This window comes from Crassostrea angulata, chromosome 10, assembly GCF_025612915.1.
Source record: "Crassostrea angulata isolate pt1a10 chromosome 10, ASM2561291v2, whole genome shotgun sequence".
Classification (NCBI taxonomy): domain Eukaryota; kingdom Metazoa; phylum Mollusca; class Bivalvia; order Ostreida; family Ostreidae; genus Magallana; species Magallana angulata.
This window is the reverse complement of record NC_069120.1, coordinates 15,610,871-15,632,544: the sequence shown is the minus strand read 5'-3', so window position 1 is coordinate 15,632,544 and position 21,674 is coordinate 15,610,871. Positions and strand designations below refer to the sequence as shown.

Sequence of the window (21,674 nt, the reverse complement as noted above, 5' to 3'; positions counted from 1 at the left end):
AGATCACCATGGCGTATGTTGCAGTGTTACATGTATATCTAACGAATTAGATCTAACCACTGTTTAGAGAAGAGCAGATGTCTTTTTCTATTACGTGTACAATTAAGGTTTTTGCACACATTGTTTTGGGGGGCGTGTAATCAACTATCTCACTAAAGTGTTCATCAATCTGTCTTCTCCTTGTCTGCTCATTTTGAAAATGATGATAGGTTCAAGCTAAATTTTATATTTTAAAGGAAGGACATCATTAGGTTTTGTGATTAAATGACTGCAAACGAAGTATATATTGTCATTATTTTCTGTTTATAAGATGGTTGAAAAGTTAATTACGCCATCAAAATACTCCAAGTCGGAAATAAATTATGAAGAAACTATGAGATGGGGAATATTATATTAATTTTTTTTAAATATCCACCAATAAAGAGGAACCTGGTGTGATTTTCATGCATTCTTTGGAAATACTTTTTGTCCTTGAGATGGTGTAATTCTGTATTGTGTCGACTTAGTGCACTATCTTCGTCAATCGGATAAATATCTGCAACTTGTAATGGAATTATCAGCCTGGTTTACCTCTTGACTTGTTTCGGGAAATTGCAGGGTCAGGAATCTTATTTTTTAATTCTCCAGTACCTTACCTTCACCTGACTTCTTTATTCCAATAAAACATTAAAGTAAAACAAATTTATTATCAAACATGTATATATACAAAACATACAAAACCCCAAAAACAATTATTTACAATGGAAAATGGTTTTGTAAATTCTTCACCATCAAAGAACTTTCTTTTTCGTGTTTTTAAAGTCATTGTCCTTCAAGTGTCAAACACTGCGAAATTATGTCACATGACTTGATTCAGCCAATAAGCTACTTTTGCACTGGTTCAGTGGTTGTCCCCCTTAGTTGTGCTCGTTAGAACACTGGAGAAGTGTGTTCGAAACATTTTCGGAAGATTCCATGTTGTCAATGATGGATGTGGTAAAATCTGAACCTGCGTAATATATAATAATAATAATTGGGACATCACTAGCCCTGCTTTGATCATTCCCTGCGCTACAGAATGCTATTAACATGAATATATACAACGTCCTTTTGGCAAAACTGCTTCCAAGCTTCTTTGTAAATCCGCAGTTTCTTTTTACGAATATTAAGTCTAGACTTTTTACGCTTTCTAAACTTTTTGCGCTTTTTCCTTCTATCTTTGGGTCGTCGCCTCCTTTTCTTGTTTCTTTTCCTATGCCTCCTGCGTTTCTTTTTTCGTCTCTTTTTCTTGTGTTTTTGCAGACGATTTTTCTTTTTCTCGGGGATGAGATCAGAATTATTGTAAGTTAGATCTGGAAGTATAGACAGGAAGTGGGTGAGGGACTGACAGCTCACGCGCCGAACTGGAGAGAAGCACACACGAAGAAACATGCGGCAGGCTAGAATCTAAGGGAGACTACTTGACTACTTTATTGCCGACCTCTTTTCGGGGGTAAATCGGGGATCACTAGAGAAAGCGTTGAAGTAGCGCCAGAGTTTGGACTATCTCGTCTACATCTAGTCTACTTTAATACTTGTTAACTGCTAAAACATCAAGGTCATTGCTAAACAGTAGTAGCATGCATGATTTTAAAGATCTTAACAACTTCTGGGTATCAATATGTCGCCGATTCCACACAGGAGTTCGATCTCATCTACATTTTAAACATTAACCTTTGTTTATAACACATATTGATTTATTAAAAGAAAAGATTGTGCTTACGAAGAACATCCACCATATTTTCAAAGTAAAATATATATAAATTTTCCATTTTTTTTCTCTTTTTATAGTAAACGTACGAGGAATCTGATTTCGAAAATGAAAGTTTTCAACAACAAAAAATAAAAATTCCAATATGAGCATGGTGTGAAAAGATCGAACGTACTGTAAATTAAAATTCTTATTCTTTAAAAGACCAATGGATATTCAAGCCATGCATGTGGAATTCATCACTGAAAGCTGTTTGAATTATTCCATACCACAGAGTAACATAACCAAGCGAAATGCAAAGCGTGTGCTACATCTGAAACATGCATCAGACCGGAGATTAATGGCCAATTGGTAAGTAATTGTTCGATCAGAACCTTCCAAGGTTCGTTAATCCGAATCTCATTTTTATCAGATGAGGGATTTATAGAAGATGAGAGCGCGCACTTGAAATTCATTCGAGGCCGAACATGCACACTTTGCGCTCAAATGACGTAACAATGTCTAGGATGCAAATTGATCGGATGTGTAATATACGTTGCAAATTGCTCTGAAATTGATTGAGGAAAAATCTACAACTCCCTGAATGGGTAACTGAAGAAAAGGATAAGCAAGATCTTAATTAGAGAGACTATTTGAAATCGTATTCAAAGATTGGCTAATCCTTAGTCTTACTCTATAAAAAGAAAAGAAAGGTGTGACTAAAGTCGTAGATTAATATACTGTAACAGGCATGCGATTTCTGGAATGCTAAGACTCAATTTTCAAATCACCGTGACCAGCTTTGAAGCATGGTATTTAGAGTGATCTAATTTTATGTTCCACTTCAAAAAACGTCTCAAAATACTTTTATCTTCATCTCTGGAACTTTATATCATAACCACCATCCGTTCTATTTTAGCAATAGACCACGCGCTGAAATTACCACAAAAGTGAAACCAAATGTCTTGTTTTCTCCTTTAACCACAGAATAACACCACTGTTATAACTTGAACAGCAACCGAGAAAAATCAAATTAAACAAATCTACACAAATATCATGCAACAAAGACTGGTCATCGGGGAAAAAGTTCATGAAATATAAAATAGGGGAAAAAAATGTTGAATCCAAAAACGATATTGTACTTAAAAGAAAACACGAGAATTCATTTGTCAAATAGTAAAATTTGGCTGAGAATTCATTCATAATATGACAGGAAATGACGTCCATCGTATTGTTTTTTCAGTTATTAATTATTAGTAACATGTAAAATTGAAATTCTGTCAGATCTGTGAGAAATGAAGCTCAAATTGATCATTGGAGATAATGCTATACAGGATTTGTTCAAATAGATATTTAAAACCTCAAATACAGTACATGCATTAACTTGTATGAAAATTTTAGGAAGAAACACACACAAAATATTTTTTCTTTATGAACTCGATAATGTTATCTACTATTTTGTTTTTGTATTATTACTGTTGTTTGAAATAGGGAATTTTAATTTTTTTTTAAAAATTGAACCTTTTCCTACAGAGATCTGACACAATTCTGATAACTATCTATATTATACATAATACAAATGAATAGTCAAATATACAAAATAAAATGAAAAATGTACAACATTTAACACTAGACATATACTAAATTGTTTTCATTATTGGCATATCATTAATAAAATGCATTAAAAAAATTATTGGTTTGAGGATATTTTTGTATAACAACAATAAACTAGTATATACATGCATTTATACACAAATGTTTGTGAATGAAATATATGTTAAAACCAGCTTATGGATACAAATTATGAGAATGTGCTGCTAATTCATGAAACAAAATTTACTCAGATATCAATCTTTAAAGTTCATACTTTTTTGTAGCGACAAAAACCTCAGAAATTGACCGGTCAATTGTATTTGAATTACGAAAATTTCACACGAAAAGGGCATACAGATGAATTTCTTGTAAAATATACGTTTTCTGGTAAACTGAAAAACATAACCCATTTATTTTACACACAAATTTCTTATTTTATTTTTGCGTAAGTGTTATTTTCACGTGAAATTCGCGTTCTCTTTTCACATGTATTTCACTTTTAAAATAATTTCTACAAGAAATACATGTGATGCCCAATTGCGCGTTCATGGAGTCATTTAATACTGAAATCAACATTATAAACCACTCACCGACACATCGCCTCATCTCCATGAGGCAACATCGAGTTTCTATCAGACTGGGGCACCGCACCCCGTTGGGGGAGGGGCTCTCCAGGACCTCGCGGGTCCGGGTTATCATACCGTAGCGGTACCCACAGTTCTGACCGTTCCGTGTACACGGGCTCCACAGCGCCCAGGGACCGGCCATACAGTCCACTGAAACAGGACTGATCGTTAGAAAAAAGGTCAAGGTCATTTAAAGGTTATATCAAAAGTTTGAGATTATATGATAATATCATTAATCAGACATTGTAAATAATTGAAAAACATGTATATGTAAATTTAATCGGTGATAAAATATTATATAGCTGTCGATATATTTGATGAGAAGAAGGTACAGTTCCTTCCAAAACATACCCTAATTCAAAAGTTGTTCTAACCTCATAAAAATACATATAAACCATCTTAAACACTTGTAGTTATTAAATACTAAGTTTGATATGCACTTTAATTCTACTTTTAAAAGGGGATGCAATGACTTCAACAATATGTCATTTTCCTAAGATGTAGTCAAAAACGATGAAAAATGGCACATTTTCTCATAGTTTTTGAACATGCAGGAAAGTGTTCGCAGCCGTCGCCCACAACAAAATTGGTATATTTTACGTGATATCGCATAATTAAGTGAATTTCATAGTGGGCGACGGCTGCGATTTAAGTTTCCTTTCAAAAAAACTACTGAAGAATTGGTGTCCTCTGTTAAGTTTTGACGGAGAAAAATATGTGAAAATGCACTTCTTTGACGTTGTGATTACCCTGACGAAAGTCTAATTACTAGTATGTATAGATATTCAATATTTATTTAGTCTTTTGCAAATAAATCCTACGTTTCTATTTTTTGTGATATTTTTAAAAATATTTTAAACATCACTTTGAAACAGGGCAAAATATGACTGAAACTGTTCTTTTACGCCAGCATGCCCACATTTGTTATTGATAAGTTCAGAATTCTTTAATTTTCAACTTTTTATTTATCATAATGGCAAACATCAAGAAGTTACTTCTTCATTTATCTTATGTCATTTTTTCCACAAACCATTGAATCTTATTTTGATTTAATTGATTTTTTAAACCTTAATTTCTCTTAAAGTTGTTTGTCTGATAAGCTTTTTACACCTATGTTCGATGTCCCATGCCTAGAAAGTTATTCAGGGCCAGATTTCCCGCAAACACCCCAAGCAGTGCATGACAATAAAATTCGTGAAAATTGTATAAACATACTTTAAGGTAATTTCGGCTTGGTTTGTATGGGATGGTGATGGGATTTGTATAATTAGGTGGAAGCGTTCGAATAAATCGTCACTTGGTGTATATATTCATATGTATTAAAGCGAGAACATGTGTTAGTGGAGAAATAGCCTCCCATATGCCATCAGCTATAGATAACTATCAACATTCCGTGCGTTCAGTTCTCTGCTAGAAAGTATACTTTTAGAAGATTTTATCAAAACTGTCCTATTGACAAAGAACAATGAAACGGAAGATGGGGAAATTGATTAGGTTTTAATTAGTCAGAATACAAGCCTCTACATTATGGGACGTTCTGAAATTGTTACTGTCCTTAAAAATTCTCGCCTTGATATTTATACGTAAACGTATAGTATTCTAGTGAAACAATTTAGCATACACATGAATCAATTTAAAATAAGAGTATTATGTTCTTAATAAAACTTATTCGTGTAATTTGATTTTCTACCAATTAATCAATTAATTTCCATTTAAAAGTGTTCTCCATATACTGGTAAGACAACATTATATTGTAAAATCTGTTGTACGATATAGTGTGTAGTGCCACGGCAGGCTAGTGTTGTGAAGTGTAATGTAGTGTAGTGTAGTATAGTATTATATAGTAAAGTATAGTATAGGTGTATAGTATAGTAAAATCAGTATAGTGCAGTACAGTAAAGGTATGGAATAGTATAGCGTAGTCAGCATAGCAAAAATAGCATACTATACAACTGTATGTGCTTTCTTTAGTAATGGTATTTTGTTCAATAAATGAACCTACCTGTGGGTCTACAGTCTTTGGAATAGTTGGCGTAGTGCATGCCCTCCGGGCACCTGTCTATACACTGTCCCCTATAGGACAGGAAGGGCTCCCTGCATCGCGTGCAGAAACTCTGACCAAAACACGTCTCACAATTCTCGATTTGACATTCTGTAAAATGAGAGTCAACAAAGTTATTCATCTATAATTGCTAATTCATAGAAGATAGTTTAAAAGCGAAATGAGGCGTTAGCTCAGTCACACAAATCCTGATTTTATGATTGAATATTGAAAAGGGGAGCTCGAGATAAGAAGTCTTCAATCTATCAAAATATGTATAAGTTGAATAAAAAAAAACCCGAACAAACAAACAAAAACAAGCAAACGGACAAACATCGATTAAATACATATTAGTAATGATTAAAACAATAAAAAAGAAACATTGTATTAATTTTTTACTTTGCTGTCAATTACTAGAGCAAAAGAGAAAAAAAAAAGCTTTATCGATAGAGATTTTAACTTTGTTTTGTAGGGAATCCCTTAGGTTGTTTTGTCAGGAATCACATTGAACATCAATGACAATGATACAATTCATAAAAGCGATTTAAAATCCCAAATTATATGTACGATATCTAAGCGCAATATTTGTTACCCCTCCCTCCAAGACAAAACTAAATGTGTAGCCCAGCATTACGCGGTGGTCAGTTTACATTTCAGGCCGTTATAAACAGGAGAGGGGAACTTGCTGAAAACAATCAACATGGCCTGTTTATACTTCCTTGATCCTTATTGCAGTCAGCGGTTGAAGAACTTATGGTTCCACATTCTCTCTTTATTTAAACTGATACAAGATCAAACGCGATGCACGCTTTCAAATATCTCATTAGCGAGAGCGAACTCCGAAACCGGGGCCGACCCACCTCATTGTAGTACGATTGTACCCTGTCACTGGGCCCGGTGTTCCCCCAGATAATTCGACTAAAAGCTTGGTAAAGTAGCTGACATGAGTGTGATAACAGTAATATTTTTCGGTAGTACAAAACTTTTTAAAATTAAGTCATGTGTTAATTTGCTTTTAAAACGATAGTGTTATTTTTTTTAATTCGAATTACGTAAACACTTTTAAAAACCAAATTATGTAAAACACTTATTTTAAGTGTGGAAGTTACGAAATATCAATAAAAAAAAACTATGACAGAACGTTCTTTGCTTATAATATTTCTGAAGGGTATTCAATTGTTGTAACTTTCAAATAATACACATTTTTTCGAAATTCAAATTAATACATTGTAAGGTGTTAGTTTACGGTAAAATGAGTGTTATGAATGTAGAAACCGTAGTTTTTATAATAAGCATATCCGATGGATAATTGGTCTTTCGAAGAAAATCATTTACATCATCACGTATTTCAAAAATAAAATTAAGTGTACCTTATCCTGTTCTGTTAATAATCGAAAAGCATTCCCAACAAAAAGACACATTACATACAAGTTTGTACATCCAATGTTTTGTGACAATCTCTATGGCCCATCTTAAATTCTTCACAAATTATCTCAGCTGGATGCAGAACTCTTTCTTTTTAATAACGTGAATTTTTGATAAGGAAAATTATAAAGTTTCAAAATCGTTTAGATACCGGTATGCAGTTTTGCGAAATAAAAGTACAAAAAAACCAACACTCAGACTCTTGTACGAAAAATATTTTGCTTGTATGCTGTTTAAAAAGTTGTTGTAATTCATTTGTTCTGTGAAACATTAAATTATTGATACAATTAAGTCAAACTAGTAACATCGCTATCTCTGCAATATTGAATCCGGCAGCAGGACTTATTGTTATAGTTTGTGAATTTGTATCTCTGATAGTTTTACGTCAAATTAAATTAACAAACTGTCTTCAGCGTGTGAAATGTCTCTTTTTGAGCAGATGATGCGCTTCCCCGATCAAACGTTGTGAACCGACAGTAGATGCCTGTCAATTATCTTAACTGTTTCAGAATTCCTAGAAGTTACACCAGTTCTGTACTAATGCAGCAAACTATTTGTCAAGCTGGTGTGTGAATTAAGTAATGAGTGAAAGCAATCTAAATACTCGGATTGTGCTATAGCTCAAAGCTTTAGGTCTGTTTTACAACCCCGTGTAAGAGTAATTTGTCTACAAGGGTCTCTATGGAACTATGTTATATTTTTAAAGGAATAAAGAATAATTTTTTGAATTTTATGAGATCATCAAATCTATCATAAAGCCCTTCGGGATTTGCTGGATTAGATCACCTGACCGTGTTTGATCACCTCATAATACCCCAAAAATGATTCCTTATGCCTGTATTTATATGATTTTTAGCATTTGTACGATTTAATATTGAAAAAGTCATTGATGAAATGTATTGGGTCATACATTACAAAATCGATTGGCAGTGTTATCATAGACAAAGACAATGGGAGAAAATGTATATAAATATGTACAATCGTCGACACTCTCGACCAGTTTTGCAGCGTATGCGAGACTGGCAGTGAGTTTCCGTTAAAGGGTATAGACTCACTATAACAAATACTGTAGTTATGACGTCTGACGCCGTAATAACCGGTTGGACAGCTGTGTGTACAGATGCCTTGTTGGCGCATACCGGACCGCGCAAGGAACAGGAAGAGGTTGGGTTGACACGTGATGCATCCGTTAATGGCAGAGCAAGAAGTGCAACCGGGTGGGCAAAGCTGTCGATATGCTGAAAAAGAGGAAATCATAGTTAACTTGAAGGAATCCTAATAATTACTGGAATCTAACGTAATTAACAAAAAACATACCACAATAGATTCCGGGCATACTCGGCAAGATATGCGATATGCGTGCCAATTATATAACGTAATCTATGTTACAATTGAACCGGTGACACTTGTTGTAATTAAAAAGCATAGCACTCACAACTTGCCAATGAACTTGCATCTTCTTAACACTTGTGTCTAAAAGAAAATCTCGTGTTTTAAAGCAACATTTCCCATTTCCGTTCATGTAGTTCTGTAATTAATGGAGAATGCTATAAGATTACCTACAATAAAATAATGAATACGCTTTTTGATCTTTGTTTTGTTTCACTTAAAAAGAGGATGATGATAGGACGTTGTTCTTTGCTTTTTCATTATTTATTTTTTGCTCCGCACATCTGCTGCAAGACAATCTTGCAGTCTACCGACTAGGCTTATAATTAAATTTTTGTGAGGAATCCAAACAATGCAGTTCCGATGTCCCTAGATTTGGGTAACAATAGAATAAATTAATCTGCCAAAGACCCAATGCTTAGCTAAAATTTAGACTGTACGTTCCAATAACTTTTCAAGCTTTAAAGTGATTCGCACCCTCATCATCTGAGCGCTTGCCAGATTGAACAAGGAAGGGAATCTTCTATCAATAGAAGCTCGTTATCTTGGTGAAATGTCTTGATTTTATTAGGCGCTGTAACAACATGTCTCTCAGCGTTTACATAGAACTACTTTGTATATTGCAAAAGCTTAGAGCCTGTTGTTTGACGCCCTGACATAACCCGCACAGAGAGAGAGCAATGAAAATCGCTGTAGCGCGCCAATATCGCATCCTTAACGTGGTTTCTTTTGTTGCTCGCTGTTAAATAGATCGTACACGCAATGATAATATTTTATTGAAAATAATAAATGATATTGATATATTTTCGCCCCCCCCCCATTTTTGCGTTATAATTCATATAATGCAACAAATATTGAATAAGCATTGGTAGTGTTTAAATGAACTTTAAATGCTTTTTTACCGTATCATTCACAAAATGCATAGTGGTATATACATGTACATGTATTTTATGTGCATTAAGTCGTGTATATTCACGGTAGGCTATATAATTCAACTAACAAATGTTGAAATGACTATTAAGGCTCTCCCCAAATTAAAATGCAATAATCGGCAACATGGCTTTCCCATTTAGCTTATTTATTTACAGATAAAAATAAATAGCCCCTCAAACATATCCACTGCCTTAATTTTACTTCGAATGCACCATAATTGTATTATTTATTTAACATATTCTTCTCCAATTGAATAAAAGTAAAAAATAAAAAAGGTCAAGGTTATTTCTGTGGGTTCGAGGTGGTCTCATTAACTACATTATTTTTCCTTTGAAGAAAGTAAACCAACGGAGGAGAGCGGCGAGTAACGCTTACTGTGGAAGCGCCGTTACTTTAGTGTGATCACACAAAGGACCATTGATCTGGATACAGACGGGGGCCGCGGATTCAAAGGGGGCACCTGTTGGACACAGACCAAAGGGCCCCCGTAAAACTCGGCGTCACGAACAGAAAAAGCTGATGTCATATTTCCATCATAAAACTGCAACATGGCTTCAAGATAGTTATATGACTTTGTTTAAAAGGTTGCAACTAAGTTAACAGATTTTGCAGTGATGAGCAAAGTCATAGTCATCAAAATACATCAAGCACCTATCCTCTCTCTCCCAAAATAGTGTCTACATATCCTGCTTTGCTTTGGCTACTTTGTGTTCTTGGTTTTAAAGCTTCTTTGTTATGTTTCAAAACTTATTTTACTAGTATTTTATAAGACTTTTCTCCTTTTTATTAACTCAGATAAAAAAAGTTTATTAGAAAAACCATTCCAAGGGAAAACATAAACTATTTATAAAAGAGTAACAATACAAGTGTTCGATGGGGTTAAAAAAATAAAGATGTCCAATTTCAATAAAATTTCAATTTATTTTGTAGATTTGTATGAAATAAAAAAGAAGGATGATGACAAATACTGACGTTGATTTTTTAAAACCAGCAATGCCAGATATCTTGGAATGTAAAGTAACGTATTTCAAATTGGACAACAGAGACATCTTTTGAGAACTGTACATGTTTGTTTTTGTAATCGATTGATTACGCATTATAACGAACACTTCATTCCGATTTGATTAATCTATAGAATTATTCAAACAATAAAATGCTTCCTTTGATGGCTAATACATTTAATACAGGAATGACGAAAATGGGCACTTGTATCTCTTTGAATTCATAGAAAATAAGTGAAAGTATCATTAACCAGTATGTTAAATAGATTGGAGAGCCAGTGCAATTTGACCTTGACACGTCTCCATATCTGGTCAGTGGCTTGTTGACTTTTTCCAGTTTTTGATAAGTCCATCCATTTATATAGCCTATCCAGTAACATTATGAACTTTAGAAAAAGAGAAAAAAAAAAACAAAACTTAACTCAATGAAATTCTAAAGTATTGAGGATAAAGATTTATCACACAGAGGATAATGTGCTCATTTTGTTTCATGATAAGAACTCTTCTTATAAAATGGTTACATCATTTTTCAGTAAAAACAACTGAAATTTTTGACTACGATGCTCACTTTTTCTGATATAAACTCAAATCAACCTTGAGCATCAAAAGATGAAATTTAAAAACCAAACACTTGAATATTGAGAATGACGAGAGATATGGATAAAGCCAGGAACATGCATGCAGTGGGTGCGCCTCACTGCAAAACAAAAAGTCTGCTAAATCAGCAGATCAGCCGCCAATTTCGACTTTTTTCTATTAACTTTCAATTTCATTACCGTGTGTGTATTGGAGGTAGACGCTGACATGCTCAATAAACGTTCACAATTGATAACCTCTGAACCCTTCCGTATATGCAAAGGTTTTTCTCTCATTAGGATCAGCTCCAATTGCTCTCTCAAAAATCAGCAAATTGCTGTTGATTAAATGTATTCTGATACGACTCCCTATATCACTTTATCTCGGGATAATTTGCCTAACCTGCACACAAGGAAAGAGAGACAGACGGAAAGATAGAGAGAGTGAAGAAATTATATTCAACGTTTTGTCTGTTGCTTTCTCCATGTTTCTTTTTTGCCCATCAGCAAACAGATGACTTGGCAAGATATGTCGCTTTCTAGTTTTGAGGTGTCGTAAAAATGGATGTTCAAAATCCAATGTCTTTACCCACTGGACCTTAGCCCTGTATATAACACTAGTTATACAGATAAATAAATAAAAACATATATTTTAGCGAATATGACATTATTGCTATACTGGTGTATGCACACACGTAGTTAGTAGCTATGATGCGCTAGCCCAAAACGCATAGTGGAAATGATCATAGCGTTTTGTTCATTGAAAAACAACGCTTATTTCATCCGAACAGTCAATGGGCAATATAAAAATATCCAAGAAAAACACTACTTTTTAATTATATTGAACGCTATGCATTGATTAAAACAAGAATGTTTAATAAATTAGGAAACTAATTGAAGGTGGGGGTCATAATTGTTGTTTGTGGTTTACAGTTTAAAAAAAAGTTTAATTTTAGAAATGTTATCTGCAGTTGGCCACCAATTTAAGCGTCATATCTCCTGTAATTGCTAGGAGAAGATTAGAAATGAAGCAATTATAGAGTTGGAATCCCGGTGTGGTCTTCATTCACATAAGGTGTGGGTACGGGAAACTCAATATTTATGTCCATTTTATTGGGTTATTGCAGAACAATTGTAGACTTTATTATAACTTATAGATATTGCGTCATTAAACACGTGTGTGAAAAAAACCCAAATAGATGTTGAGTCGTTATGTTTGAGATAAGACACAGTTTTGATACTTATCACTAAATTCAAAACGTCGAAATACTCGCTTATCAGAGAAGTTCTTTTTTCAAACTTAACAAAAATAAACCTTTATACATTTATGAAAATAACTTGTGTTCCTATTTTTATCTCGATGACAAAAAACCAAGGAAACTCGGTATGATACTTCATCAAAATATTTAACAATCAAAAAATAAATAAATACTTGTAATCGAAACACACGTTGTGTGTAATGAAATGAAAAGTTCTACGACTCCCTGATTTAAAGCAAAAAAAGGACACTTTTTAATAAACCTATTATTCGTAGGTGCGGAGTTCACTTTCTGCGGCAATTCGACTTCTTCTAAGACAATTTGATAATCTGTTTAATTTCCCGTGCAGAGCGTTACGACTGGATTCATCCGAGGAGCACTTGTTGAAGCTTCAGAGACAAACAGCATCTTACTCTGCCAAAATACAGCTTGTTGACAAAGTCGGCTTACATCTATTGCATCACAGCTCCTATGTAACATGCATCAACAAAACTTTCCTTGGGTGTCGAGAACACGTTTTTAAATACTAATTAATTAAGATTCGTCGCAAGAAAGGGGTAGGGGGCAAATTGGTATAAAGATAAACATATAGTCCTGAATTTGACTAATCACGAACCACAAAATTGGCTTTAAAAACTCGGTATTAATTTTAGTGCAATCAAGGTATAATCTTCAAACTCTTAGTTTTAGTAACGAACCTCTTTGGTTCATGAATAGACCACCAAAACTCTATGGCTCCGGAGATGTAATTGATGAAAGTGGAAAAGTTATGGATTGTTCCCTCGTTAATCTAATTCGATATGATTGGGTAGAGAACCACCAGAAATAGATCCTTTATTTTCCTCTCAATAAACTACTGTACTCGATCAAATGAGGCTACAAACAATTAAAGTATCTTTTTCCATTAGAATATAGATGACGGAATCTTTTACTATCATCACCGCGTACAGATAATATGGAAATCGCCCAAGCTCATTCAAAACATCAGAGGCTGGAAAGGAGGAACATTGAGGGTGATATTTGACACAAACACCAGTGGAATCCCAACTCTCTTTGATGTGTACGTCTAGACAAAATCTGCCAACTAAAACTAACATTGTGTCACTTATCAAATGTCTGTGCGTACACGTGTATGTGTGTGTTCAGTATGAAATCTCTTAAAACAAATGGGTATGCTACGACTGATCTCGCTAGAAGAGTTCGGTTCGACATACCTCTCCCCTCGACCATACCATTCTTCTATCGGCATTCAAGAGTCTTTCACATTTGTAATTATGTGTGTCAAACGTAATTCACGGAGATGCTGATTACTCGCCGTGTGTATCGGGAAGACGGCTCGAACACGGCTCAGGTGCATCGCGTCTCTGTCTGTTTCTTATTCATGAACAAATTTAGTTGAGGAGGCTGCTCAACGTCTATACCTTAAAACTTTCGATATGAGTTTAGGTGTAAACTTTATTAATTATTTAGATAAGAAAAAATACAGATATTTAAAGTTTAAAATTTGAACATTTACCTTTATTTTCATATGGAGGTCTTCGATTCAAAGAGATAAATATAGCCTAAAAATGGCCACGGCCACCTGGCCTTTTAATCGTTTTTAAAATAGAAATGTTTAAGAATACATATGTATTCGGTTAAAAAATCGAGTTAAGCATCAATCTTCAAAAATGGTACTTCAAATTATGAGTTTTCTAGTGGCAATTATACCAAATAATCATTTGAAGAGTGCTTTATCAATATTGGTGGTTAGGGCCCGGATGGTTGTATTAAAGAAGACGAGGCTTAATGGAAGTTAACCATAACCGTATTACTATAGCATTAAATAGGATTTAATCTGAAATTATTTCTTTACTCTTGTTTCTGTTTCCTTTTTTTTTCAGATAACATCATTACATGTCAAACAAGTATCGTTGTCATTTAAATAATTGATGGGATAGATTTATTGATTGGTTTATTGATTTGCTTATCGATTGATTGATTAATTGATTGGTCAATTCTTTGACATGAAAGGGACTAGTATATGTTATTGTACATAGTTGAATTTCCCTCCGTCAAACATTTTGTTCTCAAGAATCATTCATTTACTATTTTTCAAATATATGAGGTTATTATATATATATATATATATATATATATATATATATATATATATATATATATATATATATATATATATATATATATATATATATATATATATATATATATATATATATATAAAAAATTATCATATACGTATACATGTATTTATATTTATTCACAGAATACAGATCTGAGCGATTATTTACATTGGTGGGTTGTTTGGGTTTTTTGTTTTTGTTTTTTTTATAATCCGTTTAAAAGAAGATACAGAGGAATATCACAAATTGATTGTAAAATTTCAGATAGGAGAAATAGACATTATTCTTTTTTGTTTAAGATTTTTTTTCTATGAACAGAATGTAATTAATGGGTTTGCATTGCGCACATTGCTTTGATATACATCCTATGATGTGCGATCAAATTTAGTTATTAATTAAAAGTATATCTATCAATCTATTTTAGTCTTAATTTAATCGCTGTTATTACATTATACTAATGTATAAAGAATTTCTTAACAAATTTGGGATTTTAGAAGTTTTTTAGAATTTCTTGGTTATATTTTTTAGATAAAGCCCAATGGAGATTCATTCAGTACAAATCTGAATCAACGGGACTTGTATGTGTCAGAAACGTCTGGAATTGTCAATTACGGTCGCCTAATAAAAAACAAAATGAGCCGCAAGTGTCAATAACTTGTTTTAACTGCTCACGGTTTCGAGCGATAGCATCATTTTTTCTAATAAACCCATTTACTGATATTTTCTTAGCTATCATTATTGTATGATGCTGAGTGAAACCTTAATACGTAAAAGCACCATTCCTTATTCTGTCACCAAAAAACCCAGGAATAGCATGTTCGTGTGGGTTCTTGCTACATGCACAAGTCGCAATATGCGCGTGACACATTGCTTTAGAAGTGTAAAAAGATGTTTTCAAATTAATTGATGGTGAGGTACTATGGTGACTCAGATGGCAGAAAAATAACTTGCATCATTTATTGATATTTCCAAGATTAAAATACTCCAGAATAGAAAATTGCTACGTCTCCAATATATATAATTTGAAAACAGAAATTTAAAACATGTACACTATTATATGAATTTAGGGTATATGTTTTATGTTTCCGGGGGAACTCCCGATCTAAGTGATTTTTTTTTGATTTTTTTCATTTTGTTTTAACAATATGTAAAAATGAAGGAATCACGAAAACGTGATTCAAATATACAGTTATCGCGGTATCTTGAAAAACTGTTTCTTTTTTTTTTTTTTTACCAAAAATTAGTTGATTTCCCGCATTTAATAATGTTATATTTACAAGAAATCTCTGCGTGTAACTTACCACAAACTAAAATCAAAACTGAGAGGACTAGGAAAAAATAACCTCAAAAAATGAGGATAATCGTTTAATCCAACCAACAAATGGATTTGCTCTCAAAGAAATATAATTGGCCTATGTCGGGAATCAGATGGTATAGAGATATTTTTCTCTGAAGATTTTTATTAAGGCGAGTAATCTCTGCAGGTGTGCCGTGAGAGTGGGCAAAAAGTGACTAATTTCTGGCATATTTCTCTGTTACGACCACAATGGAGATCTAGGAATGCTGATACATGTGTACATGTATACTGAACGACAAAATGAAGGAAAGTAACGCCATTTTACTATCTATGCCTATGTTTTAGTAGACTTAAACGTGAAAAACCAGTTCAAAGAAATTGATTAAAAAAACTGTCATTGTGTTAAGGAATAAAAAGTGTGGACGACTTTGGGAGATTATGAAAAACTGTAACATAAAGAATATTAAGAGGCAAAGAAATATCAAAGAAAAGAGCTCTTGTGGTAGTCTGGAAAAATTGTCCTATAAAAATTTCCTAAGTGTTATTTGTCTTTATATAGATAAAATATATCACAAAATGATAGCAATTTTTCCCGATGAGGCGAAATCAATATGATTTAATTTTCGATTTCAACATTCTAAAGTGAACATTTCTTTAAACGTACCCAAGAAGGGGTCTTTTTTAAATCGAAACTCGCATAACTATTAACTTCGCTACTAGTAATTAATACATTACATTTCTTGACCAAATTATTTAAACAATCTGTAACTTTTTTATTTATATGATACGTTATATACACCTGACCAAATCAATAAAAATAATCTTTTGTATGGACCAAGCTATATTCACACTGTCCCATTTTAAAATTGGTTCAGATCAAGTGATTAAAATCTAAATATGTTTTTCAAGTCAAAGAAAATAAGGGCCACCATGAGAGAAAGAATGCATGGACCGAGTATAGACAAACAGATCGTCCTCTTTACGAGGATTAAAGTCCCAAGGAAAAGACGAAGACAGAATCAGAAAAGAATTAGAGAAAATGCCCCTAAGATGTTTAGGTTTGTTTCAATGGTAAACCAAATTGAATCATTTACTCTGGTTTTTAAAATCCGTGTAATGGGCAATGAAATAGGAAAATCTTCATACAAACTTCGTTATTATTATTTTGTCAAAGATTTGGTAATGAATTCCTTTTTCTTCTGTTCTTCCTAGGGGATACTGCTCAACACTGCCTATGCTGACATACATTTGAACTTTAATATATACAGCGTTTATTATCCCCTATAGCGTCTAGAAAATATGTATGAAGTTCATGACCACAAACTTGTGCAGGGGAAAAGTATGTAAAAGCTCATTTTCACATGATGCTCAACACTTTTAATGAGCAATTTTGTCCTTTCACTTTTTTTAAAAAAAATTCTAATTCATTTTTTTTTTTAGATTATTGCGTGAACTGGTGATTTTTAAAGAGGGGGTGTTTTGTACCAAAATCAACGCGTTGGCCTGTACAGTCGGAAATTCCCTGGGAGATCTTTTTGGAAAGGAAGTTCGAAACCGATGCAACTGATATAAATACCTTTGATAAGATTTCGACTCAAAGCCTATAATAGTGCTCCGTTAGAGCGCTAACATTGGACAACGTGTACATTAGCTCAAGCCATGTGCATTGAAATAAAGTCGGATTAATAGATACAACTTGCTATTAGAGACATCAAATAGCAGAAGGGAGTGAACATGAATTAATTAGAAACATGGCAATATACAGGGGGTCAGCTTTCTAGGTTTTTTTTGGTTGGTGTACATATGTACACGATAGATTTTACATGAAAGGTCTGAGCATAGCGCGTCACGACCGCGTGAATTTCTTGACAGGCTGATGTGTACGGATATGTACCCTATAATTCTCTGCAATAAACAACAAGCCTTGAATATAAAAGATAATTCCCTAAGTTTGGGGTCTAGATCTTTTCCCTGTAAATTTCCTTCCGATTGATGTGTAATTAACAAAGTTATCACGTGTTGGAAACAAGTTTGGATTTGCAGGTTTGGATCTTTGGGTAAATAGACTATTCACTTTTGCAGAACCGCCTTTACCCGCAAATTGCCACGTTTGAAGGGTGTTAATTAATACCACTTCTATAGTGCAAGGTTTGGGTTTCCATCTAGACAGCATAATTACATCTCTATCTATCTCGCAGCTCAAATTATTCTTTCTGCTTAAAATTCCACCGCTGTCCCTGTCTTTGTTCGGAGTACAAAGGTTTGGAGTTAAAGATGACTAATTTTTGCTATGTGAACAATAACAATAATTCCCAAACTCTCCAATTTTTCTTCAACCAACACAAACAAATCGCTTTATCCGTTTTACAAAAACAGACCCCATGTTCTGATATTTTTGAAACATAAGTAGGAATTTAGTTTTTTTTATCACGCAAAGTACGTAAAAAATATATTTCACAAATATATATATCAAGGGGGGGGGGGACGTATTTTCGTCAAGAGTGCAATTTTCCCCTGCTATTCTACGAGGAGGTGTAGAGAAAATATCTTGTTGCATATGTTACATTAGAAAAAGGCCTTGATGCAAAAGCTAGTTAAACTCACATCGCATTTGTCGATTCTCCATCCGCGCTCTTCCAACATGCAGATCCGTTGCTACACAGAACAGAAAAAGCACCAGTCGCACACAACTCATCCTACATTATTTAGGTGGAAAGTGAAATCCAACATTGATATTATATTAATCCAAACAATTTGGAATCAGAAATATACACAATCGTTTCACGCTGTAATAACCATTTAGAAACACGTGTTCGGGAGATATAAGATTTTGATGTCAACCCATGGCTACAGATGTTCCGATTTTTCTCAAGAATATTCCGACAAAACAACCCAATTCCTCATAGTATATTCTGAATCTGATTCCGAACACTAAAGAATATTTGAGGGTATTACAGTATTGTACCTATTCTCTGAGTTTCCAACTTTTGGCACCTGAAAACTATAGCTGTCGGTCATATAGAAAACCCCGCCCCCTGCCGCTACCGCGTGATTTGGTGCATAAATGTTTAAAAAGATGCATATTTAATCTGAACAAGGATAAATTTTACTTCGCTAATTATAATTCTCATAAAGTAAATCATGTAAGATGGCTTAGCCTGAGAATTCAATTTAGGTTTTTTTTTAGCACTGATATTCTAAAAATTCATATTAAACGATGAAGAGACTTTGCCACTGATGAACACAAAAGCGGAAAGAAAATAATATTGCTCAAATCGAGTGGTTCTTTAGTTCTTTGCTCAAAAAATGAACTTAATCTTCTCTCTTTTTCGTTTGATTTCTCAAATTGATTCATTTTAGAATTTGAAGGCATCAATAAAAATGCCCTCCATAGCGTCTGTCTTTGAATCTATTCACTCTAAGGAGGTCGAGCCCATTTGAGGCCCATCCAAGAGGAGAAATTGACACACCCCCAAGGAAAATAAAGATGCATTCCGATAAAATTATAACATGCAAATCGGTATTATTTTTATGACTGAGACACAGAGGTCAGGCCAGAAAAGGAAAGAGATCATATCATTTTAAAAGGGAGGCATTTAGCTGGCTATCTTACACGACTGTTGCCTTTTAAATGTACCCCACAATGATTTTAAATAAATCCTCATATATTCAATCAAGTAATTACAAACAGAGAAGATTTTAAACTTTGGAAACTTTCAATGGTCCGCGGTCCAATTTACATCGTTTTCTTATTTTTGACAAATACTCTAAAATTGACACAATACCAGCCCACTTACACCAAAACGTTGTTCGCTTGCTAATTTTCAGTACCATTATTCAACCTACAAAAAACGGGTCTTCGCATTATTCGACGATTATTTATGCTTAACAATAAGTGACAATGCGAGCAAATCTGCAATCTAATGTGCACAGTGTTTGGACATTTAATAATCTATTTCAAAATACAAATTTATGAATAATCAAATATGAAATGAAAATCAGATATCTCCACTCCACACCTCGTTATATTGCGGCATGCTCGCTTCGTCCTTGCCGCCAGGTGTCCGATGTAATTAAAAAACATCTTAATTAGCGCTTACAAGACTGTACTTTCATTTCAAAGGCCTGGGAACGGCATTCATGGTGTCATATTTCAATTAACCAAAACATGAACCAACAACAAGCTGGAGCTTTCAACATCAAGACTGTGGTTATTGCACGAAGTAGCATTAATTACAATCTGCGGGGGAAAACGTGATCGAATTCCGAGAAGTTACAGTTTTTGGGGATCCGATAAGTCCTATTTCCGCGTTTAAAATTATCGTAAACTGAGCTACAACTTGTATTTTTGCTCCGGGATATCTCCTACACACAGTCTTTGGCGACACTATATACTGGTAACCTTTGTCGACTCTCGGTACTCATTGTCTTCGGCTGCAAAATGTTCCCATCCTGTGTATAATATAGCTCAACTGTTTGGATTAGAGTTTTACTATATCTTTAATTTAAATCAGTATGTTGATTAAAAGACAAAATTAATTTCTACGCATATTGTCATGATTCAGGAAACACAGTGAGGGAATTAACGGTAAAATTGCATTCTTTGACGCACCATTTTATAAAATGTGCAAATGTTCGTGGCACATGTTGTCGCCAGCGTCAATGTTGGTTCATTTTGTAGCTTACTCTTCATCTCATCCCATCGCAGGCGACCGATGGACGGAGATATGCGATATACAATGTATCAACGCCTGTTGATATCTACGACATATGATGTCTCCGGCGACATTTGTAATATGAGATATGTCTCCGGCGATATACAAATGGACGAGTCGAAAGTATCGCAAATTGTTGTCCATTTGTACATGTATGTCGCCGGAGACATACCGCATACTGTGGAATCATTGTAATACGAGGTGGCTCAATTTTTCTCGGGTAGCCCTCACCAAAGAATTTACACCCTCCACAAAAACCAATTATAAAAGATAAAGTTTTCCTATTAAAACTGAAAACCTACGCATCCACGAAAATGCATCCCCACGAATAAGCAAAAATCCCACAATTCATGAAGATTGGCCCCTCGAAAGAAAATTATTCCACAGTATTATCGTCCATTTGTATGTCCCCGGCGACATAATATGAACAACAATGTGCGATATATCCCTGGCGACATACAAATAGACAATATGCGATTTGTTTCCGGCGACATACACGTGCAAATGTATAACAATATGCGATATGTCTTCGGCGACATAAAATGAACTACAATTATATGCAATGTGTCCCCGGCGACATACCAATGGACAGCAATTGCGATATCTCCGACGACATACCAATGGACCGATTAACAATACAATGGGATCATTATGTATGCTAGCTTCACATTATTTTAAAGCAATATGAGTTGTATTTTTTAGAATTTTATTTTGCTGCAAAAACCTGCTAGTATGATAAGTCTGCTTGTAACTTAAATTTTTATGATAAATAAGATTTGAAAAAATCGTTAATTTTTGTCAGGAGAAAGATTTCACTTATAAGAAATATATAGCAGATCAATTTTTGTACAGGACGACAATAATTCAATTTTGCTCCAATTAAGGCTTCTTAATGGCTTTTCCCACAAAAACAGAGCTAACAGAAATTTAAAAACCATGATATTTTTTGTCATTTTAGTAGAAAAAAACATTTTCTTCAAAAAAAATTT

General features: G+C 33.9%; 1 protein-coding gene across 1 annotated transcript; it reads right to left on the bottom strand.

Moving 5' to 3' along the window:
* Window positions 1–666: 666 nt before the first annotated feature.
* LOC128168107 (R-spondin-2-like) lies at window positions 667–18,981 on the bottom strand. The gene is made up of 5 exons (XM_052834212.1): window positions 18,575–18,981; window positions 8,449–8,631; window positions 5,930–6,079; window positions 3,892–4,077; window positions 667–1,331 (listed from the first exon to the last, which is right to left on the bottom strand). The coding sequence occupies exons 1-5, from the start codon at window positions 18,663–18,665 to the stop codon at window positions 1,051–1,053; spliced, it is 891 nt and encodes a 296-aa protein (XP_052690172.1). The 5' UTR covers window positions 18,666–18,981; the 3' UTR covers window positions 667–1,050.
* Window positions 18,982–21,674: the final 2,693 nt, after the last annotated feature.

Bases quoted from the DNA above. Each gene is read 5' to 3' on its own strand.
- LOC128168107 (XM_052834212.1), bottom strand. From the start codon at position 18,665: ATGAGTTGTGTGCGACTGGTGCTTTTTCTGTTCTGTGTAGCAACGGAT. The intron at 6,080-8,448 runs GTGAGTCTATAC...CTCATTTTACAG, and splicing joins TAACTACAGTATTTGTTATA to AATGTCAAATCGAGAATTGT. The intron at 1,332-3,891 runs GTGAGTGGTTTA...CTATACTTCCAG, and splicing joins GGAGATGAGGCGATGTGTCG to ATCTAACTTACAATAATTCT.